The sequence below is a fragment of the Stegodyphus dumicola genome, chromosome 2 (genome assembly GCF_044657685.1).
Source record: "Stegodyphus dumicola isolate Sdum_Otavi_A_Nest chromosome 2, ASM4465768v1".
Classification (NCBI taxonomy): Eukaryota; Metazoa; Arthropoda; class Arachnida; order Araneae; family Eresidae; genus Stegodyphus; species Stegodyphus dumicola.
The window spans coordinates 227,450,832-227,468,300 of record NC_140769.1 but is presented as its reverse complement, the minus strand read 5'-3'; the positions used below and the strand labels follow the sequence as shown (position 1 = coordinate 227,468,300).

General features: G+C 28.9%; 1 protein-coding gene across 1 annotated transcript in view; it reads left to right on the top strand.

The window, feature by feature from the left end:
- Nucleotides 1-12,973, top strand: part of LOC118198059 (uncharacterized) — a 113,674-nt gene extending 100,701 nt beyond the window's left edge. Inside the window, exons 5-7 of the mRNA XM_085811840.1 lie at nt 591-791; nt 10,359-10,496; nt 11,648-12,973. Of these exons, the coding sequence (XP_085667966.1) occupies nt 591-791; nt 10,359-10,496; nt 11,648-12,448 (1,140 nt within the window). The 3' untranslated portion in view covers nt 12,449-12,973. The remainder of the gene's footprint in view (nt 1-590; nt 792-10,358; nt 10,497-11,647) is intronic.
- Nucleotides 12,974-17,469: the final 4,496 nt, after the last annotated feature.

Genomic DNA, 17,469 nt, shown 5'->3' with positions numbered 1-17,469 from the left:
TCTTTTCATTTTAGAATAATAAACCTTGCCTATAATAATCCCTTCTATTAATATTTTATGGCTTATATTTTCTTGCAGTAAATTTTACAGCAAGTAAATAATTAGTATAAGAGACTCGAATTAGTTTCAGATTTGATTTAATGGCTATGCCTAATTATACATTAGAAGTTGTTGGAGTCAATTCTAAAGTTTTTTGTCCCTATTTAAAAAATAAGCATTAATTTCATGATTTTAAGAAAAGTCATATATATATATAATTTTTTTAAAATTTTTTTTAAAATTTATTTCAGAAATTTAATCTTTTCCATAGTTCCTAGAATTGAATTTTTTTAGAAAAGTTGGTAAATACAGGATTAGTTTCTTAAATACGATTATTTTCTCTAAAAAAAAGGGTAACAAATTTTCCACAAAAAATTAGTAATCTAAAAAATTAATAAATTGGTAATAAAAATGAGTAATCTTTATGATTTAATATGCTCTTTTAATACATTTGCAAACAATATCTTAATTTGACTGCTTAATTATAATAACTTATGTCATTTTCTGTGTCTGCAATAACTTGAAATTACTTTAAATAATTTTTATTCCAGTCCAATGACAGGAATTTCTCCCCAAATTGCATTCCAACCACAGAAGCTGAGGAGAAATACCCAAGCAGTGCACAGCATCAGATACAACTTTTGAAATATCACCTGGACCAACAATGCCAGCAAACACAAATGGCTCTGCACCAAGTACAACTTCTCACGGACCAAATGGCAGCGGAGAGTGTTGCCAGACATAAAGTGCAGGTAAGAGGAATTTGTTAACAATTCTTGGCTTTTTTTAGGATTCAATATTTCGGGGTATCACCTTCAGATTATCACTTATTTTCATAAAGCATTCAATCACATTCTTTATAAAAGTGTCTGATGCTGCAGAGATAGGAGAATTTTTCAGATGCTAAGTGATGTTTCATATACATTTCGTGATATAAATGGCCAATGAAACTATTCACTGCCCCCATTTCAGCATTGTTGCCTTGCCATTTGGCCTTTAGGCCAGTTTGCCATCGGGCCAATTCACCATCAAGACATTTTTTTCACATGCCTATATTACAGTACAAAGTCCATAATCTGGACTCGTCGGGACTTCGCCGATTCTGGATTAGGGGTTTTTCCGGATTATAGATCATCAATTTAAATCTGGTAAGATGGCATGCAGAAATTATACAATTAAAAATATGAAACCATAATTTATGAAATAAATATCAAAATTTACAAAAAAAAAGCTTAATATTTATTTGTTTACTTTATTAAACATTCATCACTTTGTCATGATCGTCACTTTTAGCATAACGAACACTTTTTCTGTTAGTCATTGCAAGTGGGGTGTCGGAATCCCCAAAATATTCAAAAAGTTCCTTTTTCTTTTTGCTTATGTCATATACAGTTGACTTCCCAATGTCATACTCCTTGCATAATTTTGAGACGGATATGCCTTTATCCATTTTCTGCAGCAATTGCACTTTTTGTTTGATGGACATCGAAACATGCTTTCGCTTTGTAGATCCATTGGCAGCTCCAGAATTTGAAACTCTTTCTGATATAAACGAAAGTTCAAGCTTGCTTTTTATAAAATTGCTCTAACAGTCTGCAAAAAATAATAAGCTGGGTCCAATTAGAAGATTAAGGAACAGCGTAATCTGCAACATTAACTGAAATAGATAATTTTAGCCTAGCTTACACCGTCCATTACATATTAAATGCGCATGCGTAAACACGCATTATGCGCATGCGTAAACGCATTATACGTTTACACATGTGCATAAAGTTTGTAGCTTTGAGGTTTGAATTAGAAATTTTGTACTGTATATATGTTTTATTTACCTATTGTATACCTCTTGCTGTGTTAAATTTTAAAAGAAAAAGCTTTTGCAACTAAGCACATCTTCTAGAATTACTAAAATATATTAAAATAATAAATTCCTTAATGATATGCAGTATTCAGTTAAATTCAAATCAATAACTAAAAATATTCATAATTAAGAAGGAATCTAATATAATTATAAAAATAATATATAATAATGTAATAAAGATATATAATAATGTAATAAATTAAACATAACATAATGTAACATTCATAGTAAAAAGAAAATTGGTATTGTTTTTATATAATTAAAAAAATTGAATTTTGTTTTTGATTTTATATTAAAACTCGAATTTTTGCAAGCATTTTAAAACAAATTGCATGCAAAAATTAGCTCTACAATTAATATATAGTAACATACCTTCCTAAACTTCTATTTAAAAAACCAGATGGTTTGTTAATATTTACATGTCAGCAAATTTCTCATATTAACATCTTTTGAATGATATATAAAATTCTTTTGTGTGTCATTTTATAAAAATATATCATTATACATGAATTTAATCTTTACTTCACTATGATTTGTGCCATATGCCAATGAGACTATTAATCTGTAGAATCTTTCCGCTTTAGTGTCGTATTTATGTGTTATAAAATTTTAAAAAAATACCCCAAAAAATACATAAAAAATTAAATATATATATATATATATATATATTTATAAAATAATCATAGAACTAAAAAAATCAAAACTTGATTTTTCCTATCCCTAAACTTTCTCGAGCTAATGTAGCTCCCTCTAGTGTGCATCATTATAACTAATTATGCAATTTTTCTATTTCTGCTCACTAATTAGATAGTTTTCCGATGTGGAGGTACATGGTTTTGAACCACAGGCACTCCGTAACTTATAATCATTGGCATTGGCATTATACATGATATAAAAGTTAATTTATTAGTATAACTATCTATATATTTATAAATTTTAAGAGAGTAATGAGTTAACAACATTCCAAAGTGATTCCATTTTCAACTAAGATTTCATAAAAATGTGTATTTTCTGTTGCATGAGTGATTTCACTGAACTGGCTGATTAAAATTTCAAAAAATTTTTAAAAATCATGTAAACACTATCTGCATTATTTTAGAAACAATAATTTAACAGAATATCTCAAAGATTTCACCCGCAATTATGAAATGTGATAATTTTGTTGTATCTGATTTTGACATAATTTTCTGACTAACTTTGTGTAATTTATGCAACAACATTTTGAAGTACAACAAAAATAACATTTTTATCTACAATATTAAAAAATCTGATGTATACACCACATGACTTCCTTGTACGGGATATTAAATTATACACATTTTTTCTTGCATTTCATTTAAACTTATTGGATTGAATTAAATCTACTTCGCCGACAGCACATAAACCACAATAGAATAAATGCATTCTTTAAAATTCACGCTATTTGTTTACCATAGTGACACTCTGGTGCTAGGTTCACTTAACAGTATTATATTTTGTTCATATTATAACTCAGAATGCACAAAATTTATATCATTTAAAGAATTATCTAATTGTTGCCACATGTTCTATTCAAATACTATAATAAAGCTAGAACGATGTATAAAAGAAATTAAGCAAACAAAACAAAAAAGAAACAGTTTTTCACAGATGATTGAGTATTTCTCATTCAATTAATTCAGTTCTGACTTTGTGACAAGGCAAAATTACATAAAAACTCAAAATATCTGTATTAAAAATTAAGAAGTAAATCTTAAACACTTATTTCCTCAAAAAAATTCCAGAAAGTATTAAGCATGATTTAATTTGCAATAATAAATGAAGGCGTTACCTTTGTTGTTGCGAAGCTAAGTTTCTCTAGATCGGCAACAAATCCACTATTACACTGTTTTAAATGTAAACAAGCAATGGCCGCCATCAAAAAAATTATTAGGCCTAGCAGCACTTAAATAACCTTAAAATTGTTGATAATTCTAAAAGTATTGCATACAGATTTACTAAAGGCATAAAAACCTTAACTGGAAGATAAGAAAAACATATCTTCATCATTTTTAAAGCAAAAATGTAAAATTTACAAACACATAAGAGTAAAGAAACTGAGATCACTGAGCCGGGTAAGAGTGGATATATATATAAATATATTTATATACGTTTGGTGCAGCCGATTGCAACCAAAATACAAGGTGCACATCTACATGTTATTGCAGTCCTATATACAAAATTTCACCATTCTGAGGCTACTCATTTTTGAGTTATGCAAGATATGTACGTACATACGTTCATACAGATGCCACAAAAATTTCTCTTCAGAATTCATTTTAAAGCAGTTTTATAATTTTTTTGGAGGAAAAGAGTCTTTTATTCTGTCCTTACGTACAGATATCAGGCAAAAACATCGTTAAATTGCATTCGATAGCGGTCAAAATGGACATTTTCGTTGAAATATGCTGCCTGAAACATTTCGCGATTACAATACTTCATTTTTACTTTGTATAAGGAAATAAAAAGGAATGAAACATAAAAATTAGCATAAAAATATATAGAATAAATTTTCTCTGCATTTTTGTCAGAATATAGCCCAGTTTTATAAAAGTTAATCACTGTTGTTAATGTGAAACTTTACCACATAAGTGGTTCAGTTTAATTCCCCTCTAAGTACTACAATACAGGAAGTTATAGTGAAAATAATGTTTTAAAGTACAATAAGAAAAAAAGAAGTATGCAAACATAAAAATTAGCATAAAATGCCAGAAGTTATAACACTTCAGTGGGAAATTTAAGATCTTAACTAGAAGAAAACAACTGGGTCTTGGAATATAATTCACATGTCTCCAAAAAGAATAAATATGAAATTGAAATTATTCAAAAAGAAATCACAATGGGAAAAAATTTCTAAAAGTCCTAAAAAATCTTCAGCAGCAAGAAACAATAATGTGGACAATAATTTTGAACTTTGGAAAATGAAATTTAAGATTTTGATCACAAGAATTCAATGCAATGCAATGCTAGATTTTTTTGTACTCCTTTCTGTACTTATGTCCCATCAGTAGCTGAGTGGATAAAACTGCTGAATGCTGGGAGTTCAACCTGGTTTCAATTCCAGATCAATCGGTTGGCTTCATGATTGGTTTTACCCACCTGTAATGTGAATATGATCCAGCTGCCTTCAGAAAGTCCTCAATTAAGGCATCCCTACCCTTAAGCAGATAGCCCTCATGTGCTTTTCGTTTTTGTTATTATCTAACATAACCTACCGTGTATAATTTAGGCTATATTTTATTAAATTTTGAATTTTTATTTTTATTATTATATTTAACAAAATTTGCTCTGTGCATGCAAAGGAGAAATTTTTAAGGTCAATTCATTTATAAATTCATTTATAAATTAATATTCAAATTTTTAAGGTTATTCATAGTATTCAATTTTCTATGCCTCAGAATTTTATTTTATAGAACAATTTGTTAATAGGAGAATAACTAGATCTAGCTTCAACATTTCTTTTCTTGGCTTATCATAAAACATGCATATGTAATTGACATACTACATAAATAAATTAACATCCATAAAATTTTGCATTCAAGCTGATTCATGTAATTATTACAGTGGAGTACCAACTGCAAGACTGTTTACCTACTGGTAGAACTTTCCACTGAAATTAAAACTAATTTCTTTGCTAAAGATCATTGTTGTTTACAGTTCTATTTCAAAATCAATCACAGTAATGGAATTCACAAATAAAAGATGATTTATATTGAATAAAACTATAATAGCATCACCAAGAACTTAATGTTAATAAAAAAATTGTGAGTGCTTTCCATGAGTATATAATGCAGATAAAATCTGTTGACAATATAGTTTGCAAAATGATGGGATGTCAAACTAATACTGGACATAAGATATCAACCTTCATTTTGCAACAGTGCATGATCCAACTTCTTCATCACAGACCTGTTTAACAGTGGCATGTTATTAACCTGTCCTAGTTGGGGGGGGGGGGAGGAAGAAAGAAAGAAAAGAAAAGGAAACTTTATTTCCACAGTATTTAAAAGATACTTTATTTGAATACACAGTATCTTAACTCAGGATCAGAGAATATACCTAACATATTTGATAGAAAGAAGTCATTCATTATTTAGATTAAAATCACAAATTTCAATACTCAAAGGTCACAATTATTGTTTATACTTATTTAGAAGTATCAGAAATTTCTCTCCATAAGACTATCTTGTGAATGGCATAACATATATTCCATTACTTCCTACTAAGCACTTCAACTTCTTTTCAAAGCATTATATTTTCTGCTGCAAGTACCAGTCCAGCAATCATGATAAATTTGGACATGGTCTCACAAAACTGCAATCCCCATTGACTTTGGGTAATTTTTGCTTTGCATTGATTAATTTGTTTAGATTTTAAATCTTGAGTTCTCCCACAGAACTGCCTTTCGTCCAAACTAAGGAAAACAATAAAAAGACACATATTTATTCCAAATAAAGCACGAAATTATGAAACACTCCACTAGATAATACTTAAGAATACCTAGAAGGCCAAGAAAAATGAGAAAGCCAAAAGGAAGAATGATAAAACTCACTGAGTAAAAATCTGCATAAAATAACATGGACGTTGTAAAAAAAAAAAAAAAAAACTAACTAGAAGAATAGCATCACAGACAGATAATCTATTCAAAGATTCAAGGAAATAACAACCAAATTTCATTGGTTCCTATTATACAAATAAAATTTCACCCAAAACCAATTCAGAAAATGGTCATTATTTAAGGTACCTGTAGTAAACTGAGATTTGAAGTCATTTTCTTTCAGATGGGTTGATGTTACTTTTTTTTAGCTCATGGCACATTTTACAGGGTTCTTGTGCATTTCTGCATGTGGAAATTAAGTACTTTTAAGGACTTTTAAGAACCATTAACGAAAAAAAATTAAAGACCTCTTAGTAAATGGAAACTGAATAAATTCAATTAAAGACATTATCTATGCCTGAATTTTACATTTGTTATACAATTCTAAGAATAAAATAGATCCATAAGTAGGCTGCATTATCATTAAACATAATCATAAAACAAATTTGAGAATAAAATCAACTTTAAAAAATTTATCAACTAGCATTAAATATTTTACTTACAATGATTGGACATATCTGAAGAAAGATTATTGACATTTTATTTACTTTTTACCAAAGGTTAGCTTTATACTGATTTTTTCTTTTATGTTTCATTTTGTCACATACTTGCTCAGTCTACAGATTTTATATTAAATGGCATGAGTTAAAATTAGAAGTAATCATAATCAGCATGATTCGCAACAGATGACTGGCTGTTGCCAGTGCTGCTGCTTGCTTAGAAAGAGACCTGTTGCTAAGAATAAACCTGAAAGCCTGATGTAGGCACAGTTGGCAAGTTTTGAAAGTTAGTCAAGCTCTATCTTTCTGACGCAGTTAGTGTCATAGTTTGTGTAGAGTTCCTAGGGTTGTAACTCAGTTAATGTACTTTAAGATTGCAATACGCCACTAAGAGACCATAAGTGATAATTTGTTTTGTACTATTTTAAGTCTCCCTAGTTGCAAAGAATAAGTTTTACATTAATTTTTAGACTTTTGTGCTGTATCTTGTGACTAAGAATTAATGAAAGGCAATAACTGGCTTTAATATGAAGAGATAACTTTTAAGAATGAGCAATTAGTTACAAATAATTAAATTAGGTAGTTAGATAGCTTTAGTTATTATAGATTTAATTAGCCACTATTAAATTTTATTTATTTTTTTAAAAAAATATTTTTTAAAAAGCACTTAAAATCACAATCTAATAACATTTCACAGTTTAAATACATGTAATTTACGATATTGATTCTTACACAATATTAGGATAATTACACGTTTTGTAGCAACAACACACGACAAGATATATATACATGTGTCTTTTTAATTTGAAGCCTTTCCAGATAGTTTGGTTAATTTACATCAATTTCCTTCTCTTTAAGCATCTTTTCTAACATTAGAAACATATTTCTAACAGTTAGAAATTTGTTTTAATATGCAAACAAAGGTTCCCACTAGTTTCTGGGTGCTTTATCTGCTAACTAAGCGTGGTCCAACCCTCCGCATGTGGCCCTCTTATTCATTTTGTTGGCACTTGCCCTTCTTACTGGAGAAAAAAAATGTTAGTTGAACATTTAGAAAAACAAAATACCCTTCTTACTGCTTTAAATATTAATAAACAGAATAAATTGTAAAGTAAAAAAGTTATTATACAATAAAAATTATAAATTAAAAAGTTTTTAAGGGATGGTTAGTTTAAAAAATGTGCTATAAAAAAGGCATCTTCATTTGGACATAAGATAGCTAGAAATTTTGAAACAGTATTGTCTCATCCGGCAGTAAGTAGAAGAACTAATGATATGGGTAATGAAGTTTCAGATACTTTCAAGGGCATTTTGGGAAAATGTGAATTTTACCCTATAGCTTTAGATGTCAGCACAGATATAGCTGACATCAGTCAGCTCCTTACTTTGTCAATAAATGAAGCACTTTAAATTCATGAAGAACTGTTGGAATTAAAATCATTAGAAACTAGCACCAAAGGTATTAATATATTCAACGCACTGGATAATGCAATTTCTAAATATGGTATTTTCAGGAAGTGCAGAACTGAGCTAGTAGGACTATGTAAAGAAAAAGAATAGATTGTTTGTTTTTCCACTGCATTATACACCAGGAGGCTCTCTGTGGAAAAATTATATAAGACTCAGTGAGACAATGAAAACTGTTGTAAATATTGTAAATTTAATAAGGGGAGGCAAAGCCCAGAGACACAGAACATTTATTGAATTTGTGGACAGTTTGGATGCTGAGTATGGTGACATTTTATTGTACTGTCAAGTATGCTGGCTAAGTGCTGGAAATTGTCTGCAACAGTTTTTTGGGTTGAGGAATGAAATTCTTGCTTTCCTCAAAAAAGAAAACATCGGGCATGAGTATCAAGAAAAATTGGAAGAAATTCAGTATTTAAATAATCTTGTTTTTCTGACAAATTTAACATTCCATCTAAATGTTTCAAACTTGAAACTACAAGGGAGAAAACAAAATATATTCCAGCTTTAGGGACATATTGAAGGTTTTCGCAAAAACCTTAATGTAATGTAAATTGCTCTGAAGGCAAATAATGTGGCACACCTATTTTGTCAGCAGCTGAAAGAAGAAAATGACATAAATTTTAGTATGTTTCATGAAATAATTATTGATATCAAGAAAGAGTTCCAGGACAAATTCCAGGATTTTTGACTCCCTAAACACAAAACTTTCATTGTTAAACAACCCCATGGAGATTGAAGTAAGTAAGGTGCCTTGTGACCTTCAAATGGAAATTTGTGATCTTCAGGTAGATCCATTCTACCAGATTAAAAAATGTGATGTCACTGAACATTTCTGGGAACTGATTTCCAAAGAACGTTTTCCCAAACTGCATATATTCTCTTTGTAAATGTTATTGTTATTTTGCAGTACACATGTGTGTGTGGAAATGCTTTTTTTTGCTCTCAAACAAATTAAATTAAAAACGATAAATCACATTGAAAGTGCTCCACTGGAATTCAGCCTGAGACCTTTGCCTTACTGAAATTATATAAACTTGTATCATAAAAGCAGTGTCAATCATCACATTGATTTCTAGACTGTAAAATAAAGTGATATATTAAACTAGTGATTTGTATGTAATTAATTTTCTTTTTTTAATGTAATTTTGTAATTAATTAATTTTCTTTTTTATTTCTCCCCTTTTTGTATAACTATATTAAAGTGGTAAGCATATTAGTAACAGCTATTACATTATGTTTTTAGTTTCCAAATTTTAAATATTAGATAGGCAGATTCAATATTTAGATCACAATTTATAAAATTTGACAATAAACACTTCGAAGATATTAACCCTAATGTTGACTGCTGTAGGGGTCACTGGCACTTGACTTACACCGACGTGCGTGCCAACAATGACCGACGCCGCGACGAATAGTAAAATACATAATTAGAGTAAATATTGATGCTGATAATTTTTTTAAATAGTGCCATTGTTATTATAATGGTTTGATGAAGAATAAATCATACAAATTTAAATTATAAATCACAGTAATGGTCTACAGCACCTTGGGGGTCACCGGTAACTCCACTATGAAAAATGCAGATAATATAATTCACATTATCTTTTGTAGATAATATTTCAACATAATATAACATAATTTACACGCATAATAAAAATTTCAAGTTGGCGTCATGGGCAAACCATGTCAAATGCGCATGGCAGTCAGCGCATTAAGCATATATATTTTATAAAAATAACTACTGAAGAAAATCCAAAATACTAACTGGCATATTCTTGGAATGTTGTTTAGATGTTTTAAAAATTTAAAACCAGTGTAACAAATCAAAATGTTTAATATTTTGAATTTTACATTAATGCATTTGTTATAAAAACAGGAACAAAACAATCATTTGATGGCACAGAATAAAGAACTATTGGATCATATTGAAGGGCTATTTCAGCAAATTGAAGATTTAGAAAAGCAAATTCGTTTCTTGGAAGAAAGGAAAGGGATGCATTTTCAAGATACACAGGTAATTAAATGAAATTGAAATTATTTCTATTATTATAAATTTAAATCTAGCATAATGCACTGATTTAAAAGTGAATTAAATCTTGAAAACAAAAATAGATAATACATTTACAAATGCATACAAATTGTTTACCTTACAAAATAAAGGACTTCCAATGATTATCCTGGCAAATAAACTGATTAAACAATTTCTTGATTTTCCCCTTGAAAAATCTGTCTTTAACCACTTGCGCTAAAAAGACATGCCACGCACGTCGAGATGCTTTTGTCTCAAACCACGAGCGACGATAACACCATGTCGATAGGCATTTATCGCAAAAATGAAAATAACATGGTGCACATGTTGCCTAACAACGAGATTGTTTATTTCTCAAGTTACAGCTCTGAATTGAACTCGCAGACACGGAACGCCGTAAATGAGACACTTTACCGCTTGTTATATTGTAGTGCACGGCACTGCAACCATGAAGCTTAGCCAGTGCAAGTGGCTAATGATTAAAAAAATTTATGAAGAGAATAATTTTTTAAAAGTTTGGGGTATTAATAAGAAATATAAAATTAATTAAATTTGCATTCATTAATATACTAAATTTTAATTAAAAAATTTATAGGAAATATTGGACTATTTTAAAATCCATTTTCAGCAAATTTTATACTTTTTTAAACATTTATACTTCCTTAAAAATAGTGTAATATTGAAAAAAAAGGGAGAAAGACAGATAAAATATAGTTTACTGAGCTGTAAATAAATATCTTGTTGATAATGTGACAATAGATACAGTAGACTCAATATTGAATCTGGTATCTTATAATTCCTTTTCTATGCTTAAAATTAATGAATTTTTTATACATCAAATAGAGAAAATTATTTGTCTGGAAAATTAAGTGTCTATTAATTCAAATTTTCATAAAAATTATATGTATGCTTTAGTTTGTCAATTAAATTATTGATAGCATTTTTACTATTAAACTGAGCTTGGAATAGTAATATTTCTGTGGAAATATTGATGAAAATATGGAATAGTAATATTTCTGTGGAAATATTGATGAAAATAATCTCCATAATTTTTCTTAAAAAATACCTCAATAACAGTGTGTATTTGTACAGTAATTTATACAGCCTTTTGACTATTTCATACACTTTTATTTCAGGCTATACAAACAAGGCAAACAACGTCTTTTTCTGGAAATCACAGGCTAACTAATGATCAAGCAGCTCCAGAAAAGACAGCGACATCAAGCCGCATTCAATATCCAACTAGAAGAAGCTCTCTGACTTCTACCAGACCAGTCTCTCAAAGCAGGACTCCTACAAGTCAATCTACTAGTCCAAACCAAACTACTTCCAACAGGAAAAGTTCACTAATCTCCCAAAGACTATACACAACAACACAAAACAAAACATCAGACATGAACAGCAAACCAAAAGAAATGCTGCGAATAGGAGATGTAAGCCCTCCAATTCAGAGTGTCACAACAAATCCATTAGCTGATGGATGGAGAAGAAAGTCTCAAGACCGAAACAATCAGTCTACTACAGAAAAGACCACTACCATATCTGCAAGAAATAGAACAGGTAGCTTCAGCTCCTTTTCAAAGCTCAAGCCACCAGAAAGCAGCAGTGGAAGTAGTAGTTCTCTTTTTAGTAGCAGTAGCAATATATCAAAAATATCTGAAACTGCAAATAAAAAACACTCATCAAGTACTTCCGATTTGTACAAGTCATCAACCACCATTCAGACAAACAAACCACTAGTGATAGATGAATCTCCATCAAGTGGGAAAAGTGATATAAGTAATGCAAATGTTAATTTTACAAGCAAGCTTCCAAGGTTCCAGCCATACAATGGCTGGCAAAGAAGGAGTTCATTATCAAATGATTTTGACCAGATTTCTGCATTGGGAAAGGACATATACAAAAAAATACCAGAAACAACACTTTTTAACAGATGAAAAGAATTGGGTATTAAAATCAATATACAAAATCTAAGAAAAGTAATTTTATATAAAAAGAGAAAGAGTTATGTGCATATTTAAAATACTTATAAATGCTCTCATTGTTCTAAGATGGCTTATGTTTGGGAATTTAGAATTCAAGGCAAACAAAAAATATTTTGCATTATTAGCACAAATTCATACTACAGTTTTATTAAATAATTAAACAGATAATGAGAAACTGTGAAAAGCATTTTATAAGAAATTTCTATGCTAAAAGCAAACCTACTTGTGAATGGGCAAAATGTAAAAATGAAATAAAATCCATGAAGATATAGATGTAAGAAACTATGACTGAATAAAAAACAAAATCTTGAACTACAGAAATTACATAGAAGATATTTACGAGTCAGAAAAGACACAAAGTTGATTTGTCCTTTTTGGAAAAGGGCAAATCACCAGATCATATGTGCAGATCTAAAAGCTGCAATGAATATGTTATGGTATTTATACATTTTCATCTTTTTAAAGATTTGAACTGAGCTTTTTTTTTTCTTTTAAGAATATGTTATTCTTACAATGCATATGGATTTCTCATAACTTTTCCTGTTTTATCTCTAATCATTTAATGATTTAATCATTCATTCACCTTAATAGTTCACAAACATTAAAATATTTTCAGCTTCCTGATCAAATGCATATTTTTTGTACTTTTATTATTAGAAGGTATATGAAAGGATAAGAAGTCAAAAGCAAAACAATTTGCTTCATTTGGGTTGTGTTTTGAAAATAACTGAAATTATTCTATTAAACAAAAACTTCTTATAATCAATATTTTTAATAAAAAGCTTAAATAACTTAGTAATTTTAATTTAATGTGAGAAAATAAAAAGTTCCTCAAGGATAACATAATTAATTATAAGCATTCCTTAACACATAGAAATGAGTTTTCTGTAAATAAATTAGAAATGGATTTAATGGAAGTTTAAATTTTCATATACAGAAAATTTTTAACTTAATCTATTTGCTTCAGAAATAATTATGCACACAAGTAATCAAGAAAATTATGCAGTTATTTATCCCAAAATGGCTTTTATATTATAAATTATGTTTCAATGAATATTTCTATTACATTTTATAAATATTTTTGTTCCTTCTACTAACATTGAAATATCATTTTTAGACTTTGTAAATACTGTGTACATTGAACTATTATACATACATATGAAGAGCTATCCAAAAGTTCACAAAATTTAATTATCAAATTTAAATTCTTATTCTTCTCCATCTCCTTCAAAAGAGTTTCCATTGTAGCACCAATCTGCCACTCAATAGATATGGTGGTTAGTGATGCTGACTGCTGTACTGAGGGGCCTATTTTCGAATCCCAAAGAAGGTATGGATATTTGTATAAGATATATATAAGAGTATACTATGCAGTAAATCGGTATTCAAATACACAGCGAGCCAAAAGTCTCTTAAATGGTTGGTGATACAGAAACCCTTGGACCACTCACAGGTGTTCTCCCTCAAAATTGGCATGGAACTGCATAGTTAGTACAGATGCATGATTAATGGTGAATTTCTGGTGTCCACCAGTATTTGTACCACTGATTTCAACTTTTCCCCATGAAACTTTTCCTAGGCTTCATTTATGACACTAACTCTATTTTCCATTTTATTGTCATCTTTGTTTTAGAGAACAGAAACATGACAGAGTGCTAAATCTGGTAAATAACAGGGTTGAGGGAAAACTACCATGCTTTTGGATGCCAAAGTTGCTTTATATGAAATGAAGTGCAAGCAGGTGCATTGTCATGATGCAGAATCCAATTCTCTTAGTGTTATTTTTTAGCACTTTTGCAAAAACATGATGTTTTCATCTTAAACATTTTTACTCTTTTTGAAAGCAAAGTAATATACTCTCTAATTACTTTACGTTTCTGGAAAGTAAATGAAAATTTTGTATTGAAAAGAAGAAAAATAACATTATTTTCCTTTTCAAAAGTAAACTTAAGTACAGCATATAAATTTTTCCTTCCTTAATATTTGTTATTTTATATAAATATTTTTAATCTATGCAATTACATTAATTAATAAATTTCCAACTTCCAATGCTAGTTTCAAATAATGAGGCTCCTTCTTTCAGTAGTAAATTATTTTAAGCAACTTGTTTGACAAAATGTACTGAATGAAATATGAAATGAACTCAGCCTTTTTTGTCACAAACCACAAAAAGGCTACATTTTGCTACTTATTTATTTATTTAAGTGGCATAAATTCAGTTGCTAAAAATCTTTTAAAGAAAGCTACAATAATTGAAATTATTAAAACCAAAAATACTTACCCTACTAGGAAAAAAAAAGGGAGGGGACAAAAATCAGCAGCTCCAGCTGAGAGAGATATTATTTCAAAAATAGCTATTCACCTTATTCTGCACAGTAGTAAAATGCGTAATTACATATTACTTTAATGTTTACATATACTATATTTAAAGGAAAAAATTCAAAATTTTGTCTCCAAAGTATATTTTGAAACATTTTCTTAAAACAAATTCCAATTTTAAAATTATTATTATGATGCAGACTCAAATCACACTAGAAAAGTGTGTGATTACTCATTATTTTAACACCTAAGGGCAACATATTTATGTAATTTAAGAGAAAAGTAAAGATAAATTTCATTTCTAAAATATCCAGCCACAAAAACAACAAAATTATCAATCTGAAGCAAAGACAAAACAAACTCTTCATCAACAAATTAAATACCATACAAGTCCCTAGCAAACAGCCTTAGAGCAAGCAAAATAGGCCTAATATTTAACACGTTAATATAATTATTAAATCAGAAATCTGTGACTTTTCATAAAGGGTTCCTGCTATGCATCCTAATGCAGTGGTCTAAAACTAGCAGTCCGCTGGCCGTACGCAACATCTGAAGCAATTTTATGTGACCTACAAATACATTTCAATTACGTATTTGTGTCAAATATAATGTTGCAAATATTTCAAGAATTTAGTTATCTGAAGAGTGAGTTTACATTATTTTCATTTCTATTAAAAAGAAACATGAAAAGCACACCCAAAAATCTACAAATTGAGCTACTTAATTTACAATGTGATATAAATCTAATTCAAAGACCTGAAGATACAAACTTTATTAACTTTTATTCGTATGCTTGTCAAAACATAAAATACACTGAGTTACGAATTTTTGCAATAAGAATAAATGTTTTGTTTTGGGATTTCATTTATATGGGAACAGCTCTTTTTCACAGTTGAAAATTAATAAGAAAAAGACTTGACTGACCTATGACTATCTACAGTCCATTATCAGAACTGAAACACCCCTATCTAGCTGCAGTGTAAGAAATAAAGTAGTTTACAGTTATTTACTTACAAACATAAGTACTTTTATTTATGCCTCAAAGATACATTTACTAAATAAAAGAAAGAAACTAGGTTATCATTATTTATTCTCAAGTTTTGTCCCACTTGGGAAGTTTTCTCAAGCTATTTGTTTACTTTTAGTTCAGATTAAATCATTTAATGATTAATTAAACATGTTAGAATATTTTTAAATAACTATCAGTCTGAAAATTAATATTATTAGCTGTCAATATATTTGAATTACAAACCATGATGAATAAAAAATATTTTGTAGGTCCTAAACTTTAGATTTTCTTTGCATATTATTATTATTGCTTATGTAAGTATGTTTTGGTAAATATTTAGTAAAAAATTAAAACTGTATTTAAAATATTTCTTATTGTGTTAAATAATATTTAATACAAATTTTTCATTTTGTTAAAAATAAAATAAAATAAAAATTTTGGCCTGCCAGTTGTTTTCAGATCTGGTATTCGGCCCTCATGTTATTAGAGTTTGAGACCACTGTCCTAATGCATTTTTTTAGCTATTGACTGAAATATGTTGCAGTTACAGAAGCAAAATTCAGGGTTTACCTTCAGGAAGGTAATGATGCATTTTCAATTTATCTGAATGCTTTTAGTGGTAAATAATTAGTATTACTATTACTGTCTCAAATATGAAGTGAAGAGGAATCAGAGAATTTTCTACCTAATATCAAAAGATATGTACTTTACATGTATATGCAGATGAAACAAATTAAAGGAAAAGAAAGAGTAATTAATATTCGAATACTGAAATATTTTTAAAAAATACATGAGAAATACAGAAAATCAATAATATATTTATTCTGCTTACTCTTCAGTAAGCGATTAAATATTGCATAAAGTTATACAGCCAGCTGATGGAGTTCTTTGATATGATATGGAAAGAGTCTGAAAAAGTGACAATATTCAAATTCAATCCATTCCTATTAATAAGATTAAGTAAAGACATCAAGAATGAGAGTTATGGGATAGTTCTGATGTAGAATAAGGATGCTGAACCCACAAATCTTATATGTGAACTCGCAATCCTGCGCAAAAGATATTAGTAACAGAAATGTAATACTATTTCTTATTACTGCCTTCAAATATTTCAGTATTAAATGAGATATTTGCATTATTAGAGTTTTTATCTCATTGTTTGTGTACATGTCATATACAAATCACACATAATGTAAATGTAAATTTTCATCTATCTGGTTTCATTTCCCAGACACAAATTATAACTTCTTTGATTCATTGATACAGGCACCCATAAAAGTTTTGAATCAACAAAGCACTGCTGCACTTAAACCAAAAGCCCCCCTTTTTTTTTTCATAATAATTTTTCACTGCAAAATTCTGAACACATTTACATAATTCTAAACTTTAAAAACTAAAATATATAAATTATTATGCAAATTAAATAATGGAGAAATTATACATTTTCCATGTAAGTTGATTATAAAGTGAATAAATTACAACTTATAAAATAATTGCATTTAAAAATATTTAAATAGTTTGAACGCCTAAATCTGTACAATTCAATTATTATTTTTATCAGTACAATTTAATTTTAAAAAACATATTTTATATTAATCTACAATATATTTTGCTCAGTTCAAAGCATACACACACACACTAAAAA